This window comes from Castor canadensis, chromosome 1, assembly GCF_047511655.1.
Source record: "Castor canadensis chromosome 1, mCasCan1.hap1v2, whole genome shotgun sequence".
Taxonomy (NCBI): Eukaryota; Metazoa; Chordata; class Mammalia; order Rodentia; family Castoridae; genus Castor; species Castor canadensis.
The window spans coordinates 18,693,744-18,706,757 of NC_133386.1; the positions used below are offsets into that span (position 1 = coordinate 18,693,744).

At 34.2% G+C, this 13,014-nt stretch overlaps 1 protein-coding gene across 2 annotated transcripts in view; it reads right to left on the reverse strand.

Annotated features, from left to right (window-relative positions):
• Adgb (androglobin) overlaps positions 1–13,014 on the reverse strand; it is a 151,451-nt gene that overhangs the window by 33,643 nt on the left and 104,794 nt on the right. For both annotated transcript variants that reach the window (XM_074072532.1, XM_074072528.1), the window contains exons 26-29: positions 12,379–12,566; positions 7,576–7,760; positions 2,817–3,016; positions 84–195 (exon numbers count right to left, since the gene is read on the reverse strand). In XM_074072532.1, coding sequence (XP_073928633.1) covers positions 84–195; positions 2,817–3,016; positions 7,576–7,760; positions 12,379–12,566 — 685 coding nt within the window. The remainder of the gene's footprint in view (positions 1–83; positions 196–2,816; positions 3,017–7,575; positions 7,761–12,378; positions 12,567–13,014) is intronic.

The window sequence follows — 13,014 nt, forward strand, 5'->3', positions numbered from 1 at the left end:
CAATGTTAAATCATGTGATCAATTTATTATTAAATACTTATATGAAATGCAAAGTACATGCATAAATGTTTAGGGTGACTTACCTTTGATATCATTTTTCTCTAAGTCTTTTAGTGCTTGAACAAATGTCTGCTGATTTTCAGTGAGAGGCCAACTGTTATTCAACACCAAACACTGTATAATATACTTGTAGCACTGTGAAATAAAGTGCAAAGCTTAACAAAAACTAAAAAGAATATAGACAGTATGCATCTAATATAACTTATCTGTGCAAGGCAGATAAGTGTATAATTTTCTAGATCATATGATCATAATTTAATTAAATATGCCAGATATTCTCAAAAACTCTGTCACAGAACAGCTAATAAAACTTTAATATTCTTACATACCAAACAATGCCTGCTCTATTTAAGTTTCTAATTTTTGCCAGTGCAATGTGTATAAGGTGAAATCTCACTGTTGTCATATTTTGCATTTTTCACATTATTAAAGACAGTATTTTTTCAAAGCCATTGGCCTTTAGGGTTTTCTCTTCTTTGTGTTCATGGCACAAAAATGGTCTCTTACATAATCTTTTATTACTTTTAGCATTAAAATTTTACAATTGAATCTGCAATATATCTGGAATCCACCTTTATTAATGGTGTGTGCTAGTGGTCCAGTTTCATTTCTCTTCATAGACAGGTAATTTTCCTTGCACTTCTACTTGACAGGTCACCTATTCTCCATTGATTTATGGGGTTGTCTCTTTTCTATACTAAATTTTCACATAAACACGGAATCATTTCTATTCTCTTCTCTTCCATTGCTCCTGTTTATGTAGTCTCACACTAATTATTATATTTTTACTGCAATGACTGTTCTGTGTAGCTTAATATTTAAAAAAGGAAGTGTCCTATCTTTGCTTTGCTTTTCCATAGTTGACCTCACTATTTGTGAATTGTGATTTCTCCCTATAAATTTTAGAACAAGTTTAGAAAATCTCTGAAAAGCACAATGAGAATTTTGATTGGAGCTGCTTTGAATTTAAAGACTAACTGGAAAATAGATGATGTCTTCATCCATTGTGTCACCTCACTGAACAGCATGGAGTACTTCTCCACGCAGAGACGCCATTTATGTTCTTCAGTTGGCTGGATCACTTACCACACCCTTTACTAAAGTGATAGGCTTTTCTGTGTAGAAAGCTTGTGTATTTTTGTTTAGGTTAATTTCTAAGTATTTTATAATTTTGTTACTATTATGAAAGGCAACACATTCTGTATGCTAATGCATTAGTGGTGCTGTTGAGGACAGCTACGGATTTGGGCAGAGTGGGGTGGCCAACGGCATAACCTCACTGGCTGGACTTGTCTGGGTTCAGATGCAGCTTTACAACACACCAAATGTTTGGCTCTGAACAAGTCATTTAACCTGTGCTCCAGGTTCTTCAACTGTTACAGAGATCACGAGAGTACTTCCTTCAAGAGTTACAGGAGCACTAAAGATCTACATACTCACACACTACTGAGTGCACAATTGGGTGGTAAGTAAGTACTTAAGAACTTATTGTTATTAATGTCTCTGGTGATCTTGTTAAAAATCTCTTACTGGTTTTAAAGCTTGTCTATTCTGTTGGCTTCTCTTGGGCATATAATCCATAAATAACTCAGTAATTTTTTAGAGTTGCTTACAAAGTTTGATTTATTGAGTTTTTAAAATTCATTATTGAGTTTTAAATATTGCATGTTTTCTTGTTTGGTATTCTTTTTAAGTAAGAGTATTTAATATATTTCATCTATTTTTCAAATTTATGGGCTTTTAAACTGTTGTTAACTTCTTATTTTAGTGTGTTGTGTTCATGTAACATATCTATACCATCTAGATAGTTTGGATTTTATTCAGGATTCCATTTATCACTTATCATATGGTATGTATTTAAAAATATCCTAGCCATGCTAAGAAAAAGTATATTCTTGGCTAATTATGGGAAGTTTTCTGCATAGATATCTAAATGATAAAATTTTAAATTTCTAATCTTCACCATCATTCTTACTTCTGTCTCAGAAACTGATGAATATACCTATATTCATTAAAAATTTCAATTATGAATTGTTGACTTAGCTCTCTTTTCTCTGAAGTTCTAGTAATTTTATTTTTATTCATTGAATCGGGGTGGCTAGGTAAGATCATGTGTACTAGATTCATTCTTTTATTTTCATAGGCTGTCCCTTATAATTTCTATGTATTATGAAATTAAACTTATTATCACCGTTCTGTCTTTGTTCATGTTTGCCAGTTATGTTTTCTTACCTTTTTAATCTTTAAACTTTATGTGACATTTTAAATGTCACTTTGGACAACTTATATTGGATATTATTTTTTATGTAATTTAAAAATTTTAGCCTTTTAACTTATTAATGTGTTTATTATAACTATTGTCATATTATAAACTTATTTATGGCACTTTATTTTCTTTTCAGTTCCTTCTGCTACTTTGTTTTTGTTTTCAATAGGTTGTCATATTTGATTCTGCTGTTTAAAATAGATGCATTGTTCATTTCCTCTTAAATTTATGACACATGAAAATCAGTTTTTTTATTAATGTGACTTTTATTAAAACATATGACCTTCAATGTATACATTATGACTTGTTTTTAAAATAAGATGATCACCTCTACATTATAAGGGTTAGTGTACAAATTAAAGATCTTCATATAAAGAAACTGTTTAATGTTTTATTATTCAAGTCTGGTTATACACTGGTGGCACGGCATATATGAAGTAGTACATGTTGAAGAAGTCTAATTGAGCAATTCTTTTTGATGTTAATGTACCTGTTGTGGTGTGCTAGAATTTTCTTCTATAGTGGGGATATTGATAACATCCTCCTCCAACAGACTCAGAGCTGTGTCTGCTATCGCACTTCCAGGTCTACCCTTATTGGATTTCTGACTTCCCAGGGTAGCTTTCTTCTTAGGAGACAGTTCGGGGTCTCTTCTGGTTGGCATATGAAATGAAAGAATTTGTTTGCTAGCTGTAAAAGAGAAATATTAAGTTAAAATGTGATATGCATTGCTATCACTGACTAGATTGATCCTTTATAATACAACTAAAAGAAAAGGTATATTTTAATGAGATAAAACCAACTTCACTGGATTTTTTGGGATATGCTGGTCTCAAATAAATAAACCCTAATAGTACATGACCTGTATAGCACAGTGCATATTCTGAAAAAACACTGAGTGCTAAAAGAATATCGACAATTTCTCATTCACTTTGTTCCACTTGAATGGCCTACATATCATGCAACTGAATTCTTTAATGTTTAATATCATGTATGTTATCACATTTAAGAAAATACTTTCATTTTAATTTTTAATTTCCCTGTTTATTATTTTGTAGTTAACATATTGTAAGTACAATTGGGGGAATAAAAATAGAAATGTGTTGAATGTTATTAATCTATCAAACGTATATTGAGTAACTTTAGTGAATGATACAAGGAAATTCCAATTCCAGTCAAGAAAGAATAATGGGCACTGGACAATATACAGTGTAGGATAATGATCTTTGAGAGTGGGAAAATGTACAACATGACGTCCACTTGTTTCCAATCTCTGCCCGAGAGCACTTTCCCACCTGCAGCACTGGGAAGAGCAGCCAGGACAGAGCATAGTAATGCTGTCAGGTCAGAAACAAAGGTGGGAGTTTGGGACCCTTGACCCTGCTGTTTGTAATGTAGGGTGGCAGAGAGGAGTATTTGAACAACAAAGGAGTTCAGAAACATATAAAGGGTTCCCTGGAGTAAAATCCAAATTTAATTCATACAAACACTCAACAATGTCTGGCAGATAATAGCTACTGGAAAATTGTGAGCTTAGTGGAAGTTCTGATAGATGTGCGATATTGACAGTTGTTAAAGTTCTGATCTGCCAAAATGAAGAGAATTTAAGAAACACACAGAAAATTCAGTTAGGCCTCAAGAGGGTCCAAGTTTTAAGACTAGAGCTACTCTGATCCTGGAATAATGATGACTCTAGACTTGACTTGAGAAATCTCACAACTGTCAAATGTGGTGGCTCGAGTCTATAATCCCAGCTACTCATGAGGCAGAGATTGGGAGGATCCAGGTTTGAGGCCAGCCAAGGCAAAACATTAGCGAAACTCCATCTCAATCAATAATCTGGGAGTGGTGCTCACACCTGTCATCCCAGCTATGTAGGAGTTATAAATAGTATCACAGTCCAGGCCAGCCTCAGGCAATAACATAAGACCCTGTTAGAAAAATAACAAGCAAAAAGAATTGGGGGTTTGGCCTAAGTGATAAAGTCCTCACCCAGAAAGTGTGAGATACTGAACTCAAAACCTCAGTACCTGAGTATAACGCACCCCCCACCGCAAAAAAGTGAAAAAAACAGGTCACAATCATCAGTATGATCAAGCTAAGCTGTTAATAAATTAATTGAGTACCGGGACAAAATTCAATATTCCTTCAATGAACAGAGCATGATATAGGCTCTTAGCAATGCACACTGTTTAGCACAAATTGATTTGATATATGAACAAGCAGGAAATGTGACCATAACTTGAGAAAAACAGTCAAAAGAAATACATATATACCTGGCACAGATGTTGAACTCGGTAAATATGCATTTTAAAATACGTATTAAAAACATACGTAAGTAATTTAAGTGGCATTTTGAACTAAATTGGTGAATATAAATTAAAAAATGAAACATATAATGAATCACAATGAAATCTAGATCTAATTATGCCTGAAATGAAAAATTCCTGTCAAAGTCAGAACAACAGATAAGCAAACCTGAGAAGCAATACAAATTGTCTAACCAGAAGCACAGAGTGAAAAACATTGAACAGAGGTCAAGTGACCCACAATATGACACTGATAAATAGAGTATTAATACTTGGAAGGATATTCCTATGTAGTACCTCAGGATGTAATCTTATTTAACATAAGTGCAGTTGTAGCTATAGTTAAAGATTCTACAATGACATCAACCTGTATTTAGATACAATGACAATGTCCTTGGAAGAGGTGGGGAAAAAAAGACACAGAATCACACAGAAAGAAGAGGGTTTTGTGGAGATTTTGGCAGAGTTATACTATTAGAAGGCATGGACTGCCAAGAGCCACCAAGAGCTAGAAGAACTCAGGACAGACTCTCTCGTAGAGTTTTCAAGGGTAATATGACCTTGATTTCAGACTTCTGTCTTCCAGAACCATGAGAGAATAAAGATATTCCATATCTTACATGTGTGGGTCACACTAGTGCTCATGCACTTATCAAAACTCACTAATCTATGCTTTTTGTACAGAATATGCAAATAATACTTCAATAAAATATTTAAAGTGTATTGCACAAAGTCCCAATCCTTGAGAAATTGGTCCCTTCTCCCATCTATCACTCAGCAACTCAAAATCCTTTCTTTTTCAAAAAATATTTGAAAACCATATGAAAAAGGACACATTTCCTTATTATATGAGAATCTATAAATCAATTTGAAAAAACTAGCTAAGTCCAATAGAAAAAGGTACAAAGCACATAAAAAGTTTAAGAAAGAAATAAAAGGAAGAAGTATGAGACACAAAAATATGCTCAAGTCTCATTATAAGTGAACATAAGTAAATACTTTTACTTTTATTGAAAAAGTCAAAAATTAAAAACTTTTTTTTCAATTAGCAATGAATGGATAAAGGAAGGTAAATCTGTATAAACTCAATGGAAGGCAACTTAACAATGTGTAATGAAATCGAAGTGCATGTACTTACTGACTCAGTAGTTCTGCTTCTGGCATTTATACAATTTCTACCCATATGTACGTTCAGAAAATCATATGAACAAGTTATTTTTAAAATTTGGTATTTTTAGAAGAGCAAAAGATTGGAAGAAACACAAACCACTGTTGGTTTGTGTATAGTTATAAAAGGCCATATTTTACAAAATAAAATATTTTACTATCTGTTTTCTACAAGGATTTCTCAAATGATTGCTTAGATTATAAGTTTTGTGGAAAGTCACAAATTTTATATTAACTGTACAGCATGAATATTATTATGACATTACTATGAAATAACACAAAATCTGAAGATTTTGCTGCTGGCTTACACATCTTTGAAATGAAGTTTATTTCTCTGTAAGTTTATTTCTAGTAGGAATGTCTGCATACACAATAAACTACACAATAAACACTAAGGTAGTCTCATATCCTGTATACACACAGTTCTGGTGGGTGGGTGCATTCCAGAAATGCATATTGTAGAGGATTTGTAAGTAGATGTGTTTCCAAGAGAAGGAGCTGGTAAGTGTTTGGGAAAAGAATAATTTCACTGTCTTTTTTATGTAATTCATGAACAAAAGTTCATAGCATCTGTTTGTATATTTCCTATTTAAGATCCAAAGAAAGAAAATAACAATTGTAATTGTTAGTTACAATTATATCTGTATTGATCTATGTGAAGAAAACTTTTAATTTTTTTCTGTAAAACATAAAAGTAATAGATAATGGAAAGAAATAACATTTACTTGCAAACAAAGTTCTGTATTGGAAAGAAGTTGGTTCTCCTTAATTTATCTAAATATCCAAGGCAGTCAGAAGGAAAACAATGACAGACTTTGTGGGCTTTGAGACACACTTGAGAAACTTACTGTGAAGTTCATCTAGAAATGCAAATACTAAAATAGCATCATCTTGTAAAAGAGCCAGCAAGGGTGATTTTTTTTTTTTCAATCAGTTTCTGAACTCTATTGCAATTATCCCTCTGTTCCACTTTCCTGCCTCTTTGCTGGAAGTAAACTCATAAAATATGGCATGAAACATTTTGTGCACTTCTCTTAAAAATGGTAAGTTTTTAAGTAAAATAATGTAAAACTATATGATAAACTATAAGCAGCATTTACCTCTGTGATGTTAAATAGATTTAGATAATAATGTTTTGGTAACTAGGAATTTAAGGGAAAAAATGTAGTCAGAAATAACTGGGATAGTTGCAAATAGATGCTTGCCAAGTCCTGGAGCTCAGGTATCCTTCAAGGCAGTAAACTATTAAACCAGCATGAAATGCATTAGAGCAAAGAAAACAAAACTAACAAAATGTATCAGCACACTGGTCAATGGTTTTAACGAATCTGAAGCAAAAAGATAAATGGACAAGAAATCACAGCATAGACATGCAAGCTGAGTATGAAGAACAAGCCTGGGAGATATAAAAAAATATTGAATTAGTATAAAAGAAAAGTAAAAAATTATTTCAAAATAATAAAGATTCTACTTATTAATACAGCTCATGTATACAAAAGAGAATTTTTCTCCAAAGTGAAAAGTCTTCAAACTAGTTACTGTACAACAGATCTGCTGGTATTCAGAGCCTGAGTTGACACATAATTACAATGGTGTTAGTGCCATTAAATACAACGGTTTTGGGTTTTTTTTTAAAAGACTTTTCAATAATATTCAGTTTTAGTGGTAAATGGTTACTTTCCATTTTAACTTAAAGAAAAGGTTTTAAAATGTCATAAAACTATCAGTGTCTGTTTCTAAATTCAAACACCCAATTGCAAAAGGCACACTTACACTGGGAGCTCAGCACCTTTTCACTCCCCAAGAAGCTAAATGCTGGGATTATAGCTTGCCCTTTTCCGATAGAGCTCACCATAGTTTCTTCACTTTCTAATACCTGCAGCTTGATGAAGACATCTGGTTTGGATGTGCGTACCTGTATGGTAACAGGATGTACTAAAGCCACTCTAACGGAATACCTATTAAGCCAAAACAGAAAAAAAATCAAACCTCATAAGCAAGTACAATGGCTTTTTCCTCAAGTCAGAAAGGAAATGATACAATTTTCTGATATGATCATCTCAAACAAAACCTCTTTGTAAAGCCTAAAAACATTCTGGCAATAGTAGAGTTACTGTATACTTTGACAAAGATGCCCAATATAGTATGGTCAAACAAAATGAGCACATGGTTGTTATTATAGTCAAATTCAAAGTGTAGGAAACCCTCAGGACCCCCAAAGCCTCTTGGAAAGGAGTGGAGTCACAGTAGCTTTTTTGCAACAGCCCTAAGAGAGACTGCAACAGTCCAAGAGGACAATTGCTGAACTCCCCTGTTCCCTCTCTGCCAGACCGGGAAGACCCAGTCCCCAGAACACGATGTTCCGCCCTTAGGCTTGTAGCCACAGCAACGTGACAGCCAATCCTAGTACAGAGGTCAAGGGAAACCAGGGGACTGACACATACTCCTTCCTGCTTGTCTGCACTGCTTAAATACTCTCTTCAGAAAATAAACCAGGCCATTACTGCCTGGCACAACCCTGAATTCATGTTGTTATTTGCTGTTCAAGCACCCAAGACCAGAGTTGGAGCCCCCACTGCAGCTGGACTGCGGCACAAAGAATAAATTGCACCTTTTTGTTTAGTATGATGAGTGGTCACTCATGAAACTCAATAGAGCTAAAAGCCACCAACCTTTTTAATAATTCTGCAAACTACTACTTCCACACCAATCCTCCTTTACAGCTAAAGAACTCTACTCTCGCAGGCAAGATGATCCCTGCAAGTTTCTTTCTTGACAGATTTTCCTTCAATCAAAAACCACAGAGAAACTAAAAGTAGTTCCCACAGCCTGCACTCATCCTTTACCATACTGGTTAAAAATTGCCTACAAGAGATACTGGAAACACAGAATCAAATCCCTTCTTTCCAACTTCCCCTTTTAATTCCAATGAAGAGTTGTAGAAGATTTTTGTGTTTTCTCTTTCTAGCGAGTCCTTGCAAAAGCTTAGAATGTCAACTTTCAGTTTCTCTAAAACAGATGAAAACAAAACAAAAAAGCCAACAAAATCCACCTGACTTGCAATCCAGACTCCACTGCATCTCCTGCTGCTGGGGCCCCATCTCAGGAGAGTGGCCTGCTTCTGCTCTTCTCACCCATCATCTCTCATTCACTTGTTCTGCCACCAACATTCAACCAAGAATGTGCTAAACACATTCTTGTCACTACCATATAGAAACTTCATGTCTCATCTTCCTTGACCTCTTAGGAGAATTGGATTGGGTTGAATCAACCCCCAGCTCCTCCAAGAGCTGTGCTCCAAGAGCACAGAAAACTTTATACATTCACCCCTTTCCAAGGCTATTTTTTTCAGGTTTCTATTCCACTGGGATTCACAAATGTCAGAGAATCTTAATGCTTTGCTCTCATTCTGTACAATGAGAATGACTCTCATTCTACAAAAATTTCCTAGGCATTCCATGAGCTGAAAGAGAATAAAGATTCCCAAATTAAAGTCTCCAGCCTACCTACCTATGCAGTGTCACATGGCTGTCACTAGTGTACTGCATTTAACAAGGCATCAATCATCTTCCTAGTGAACACCTTGCAAATGGGCTTCTCTCCTTCTCCTCTACCTAAGTAAATGAAACCATCCAAATATTTCCTTAAGTCAAGTTTCAGGAGTCCCAATGAACCTAGCATGTTGATTTTACCTCAATATTTAAAAACTTTTTCTCTCCAGATCCACCTCACTGTCTGTGATGGGTTGAATTGTGTCCCCTCCTTCCACAAAAGCTATATTGGAGTCCTGTCCAGCCCAGTCCCTTCTCAGCAGATGAGGTTTTTCAGAGGTAAATCTAAAATGAGGTTATTATGGAGAGTCCTGATTCTATATGTCTGGTGGTTTTATAAAAAAGGGAAATTTGGCAACAGCCACAGAGGGGAAATACCAAATAAAGATGGAAGCAGAGATCAGAGTGATGTATCCACAAGCCAAGAAACACCAGAAAACCCAGGGATGCCAGAAAAAAAACATCCAGGAACAGATTTTTCCCCACATCCTTCAAGAGATACCCGCTACTGACACCTAGATTCAGGCTTGGAGCTCCCAGAACTGTGAGAAGATATACTTCTGTTGTTCTAGCCACTGCACGTGTGGAACTTTGTTAAGGCAGCCTTAGGGGTCCAGTGCATTCCTATCTTAGGTTGCCATCTTCACATATGGAATTATCTCACAGCTTTCTGCCTGCTCTTCAGTCCATTCAAAACACTGCAGGCTTTTGAGTAAACTTTTTTTTTCTTCAAATTCCACATCTTTTATAATTAAATACAATTTCACAATAATATGGTTATAACTTTTTTTCTGTCTCAGACATGATATTTAATTGTTTTGCTTTGCAAACGTAATTCTTAAACACTCTTCGGTCCATTCAAAACACTGCAGGCTTTTGAGTAAACTTTTTTTTTCTTCAAATTCCACATCTTTTATAATTAAATACAATTTCACAATAATATGGTTATAACTTTTTTTCACAATAATATGGTTATAATATGGTTATAAATTTATAAAAAAATTTATAATTTTTTTATAAATTATAATTTATAATATTAAATATCTCAGACATGATATTTAATTGTTTTGCTTTGCAAATGTAATTCTTAAACAGGAGACTGATAGTGGCAGTTTTCTTAAAAACAGTGGCAGTTTTCTTTAAAACATTCCTTTGCTCCTAAGGTAAAGTCTGTATGTCTTGTCTTAGAAGGTCCTTTAGGAAAAGGCTGTGTCTACTACTGTCTGTCCTACACACTTGCCATTCACTGCATCCTAGAAATCCATGTTGTAAACAAAACAAATGTTTTTTGATCCCAGGTAAGATGATAAACTTTCCCATATGCTACTCAAGCAGTTCCTACCCTCCTTACTACTCATCTTGGCAGCGTTAAGGCCAGCTTCTGAACTAATTTAGATATTAAAGTTAGTTATTGGTGCTTCCTTCTTTTTTCTTATTTTCTTTCTAATAAGTAATATGCAAGCATATTATAAGAAGAAACATTGATGATTGAATCCTCTGTCTCTCCCATTGCCTACAGTATAGTGTGTTTTCTTTCAGAAATTTCTCTGTTTACCTACATGTAACACACACACACACACACACACACACATATATATATATATATATATATATATATATATATATACATATATATATATAAACTTTAAAACATATACTTACCATTGTATTTGGGATTATACTGGGGATTATGCATAGTTCTATAATTTAATTTTATGTTGAATATTTTTTATTTCAGAAATTTGTTCATTTTAATAGAAATTAAGCTTTAAAGTAAAGTTAAATAAGGGTATAGGAAAAAATTAGATACATACAGTAAATTATTATTTGTGCATATGTTGTCAGAAAGACTTAGACTTTCCTTTTACAAACCAATTTACCAATGTATTGTTTCTTTAAATATGTAATCACCTTAATAATCCATACAAAGTAATTTAGAATTTTTTCTAATATTCACAATAAAATATGCCCACCATATCTTAGTTATTATGATAGAAAATGTAAACATGGACAATTGTAGCAATGAGGAATAACTTACAGTCAAGCCAGTTTCTGTATATTCACAATGAGTGATTACTGGGCAATCATAAAGTAGAGCTCACAAAATACTTTAGTGGAATTAATAGATGTTCATAATATAATCTTACATAAAAAGTTCAGGATTACAAAATTCTCTAATGATTTCAATGATGTTAAACTGTGACTAGGAAAAAAGTATAAGAAAATACAACAAAATACTAACATTTTTTTTTAGGTTGTCTGATTATGGGTGACTTTAACTTACCTAAAAATATATGAGTATATTTTCCAAATTTTCTGGTTAAAACAGTATATATTAAATATTCCAACAACGTACTCAATGCCAACTGTTACTTAATGAAGATACATACTATATTCAAAAAGCACTGTTCTGGTATGTTAGAAAGGTAACTGTTCTGGTAGTAAAGGATGGACATGTAAATGAATATGGGAATGATAAAAGCATTAAGAAGAGAAACATAATGGGGTCATGGAGTCCAGAAATGAAATTTGATAGACCAAACATAATGAGAACTTGAAGTAGTGCAAGGATATTGAGAATAGAGAGGAAGCATAAAGGGAAGAGGCATGTCAAAATCAGAATCCACAGAACCAATTACTGAAAGAGAGTAGTCCATGCTGAAGCTGGTCAAGGAGAGCATACATAGATAAGCATGAAATAAAGGTCAAGTTGACAGGTAAAGAAGAACACTTCTAGAGACTAGTCAGAGATGGAGCAGAACAAGGAGAAAATAGTAAGAGCAGTATCAAGTAATAATAACAGTATCAAGAAGAATGCTTAATAAAAGTCAAGTAGGATGAAGTCTAAGAAAATATGCCTACCATTATATGCAACTATTCAGGCTTGGTCCTACATAATCATGCTACTTTAAATTAGTTGTTTCCAAAGGAGTCCAAAAATTGAAATTCAAACCACTTAGGATTTTGCAGTGGAATTTATTTTTTACCTAAAATAATAACATTTAAAAAAGAATGCCTTATATACCTGAATAAAATTTTCTTATCATTGGGTATGTAGTAATCTCTGATTTCCTTTATGGCGAAGGTATTGGATGGAGTGTCTCTGGAGAGGCATGGGAGTGGAGTGTAAGAGCCAATGAGGCGCAGTTTCCATCGTGAGCCTGTCACGAACACATCACCAGTAAATGCTTCAGCCACAAATGTGTACCCCTTCTGGAAGAAAGTGCAGTTACACAGAGATGAGATGCATTGTCCAGGTCTCTCCAATGTGTAATGTATAGCATGACATCAGATGCTTTATTTTCTGGATATACATATGGGTCCTACGACCTCTTAATAAACACTGAACCATTAGCATTATGTTGGAAGTCCCGCTTAGACAGCATCATCTTAGGGCTGGGGACATTGCTCAGTGGCAGAGCACTTGCTTAGGCCTTGGGTTTGATCCCTAGAATTGCAAAAATAAAATCATGTCATATGCTTTACATGTTTTCAGGAAAATGATCAATGTTAACATTTTCCCTTGTGTGGTTCTTCAAGTCTAAAATAAAGTGCTTTAACTGCAGTAGATAGTTACTGCGATTTCTTCTAATGCTTAAACCATTGCATCATCCTGGGGGAGCGCCATAATGAACTATTTGATTCTTCTGTCTCCAAGATT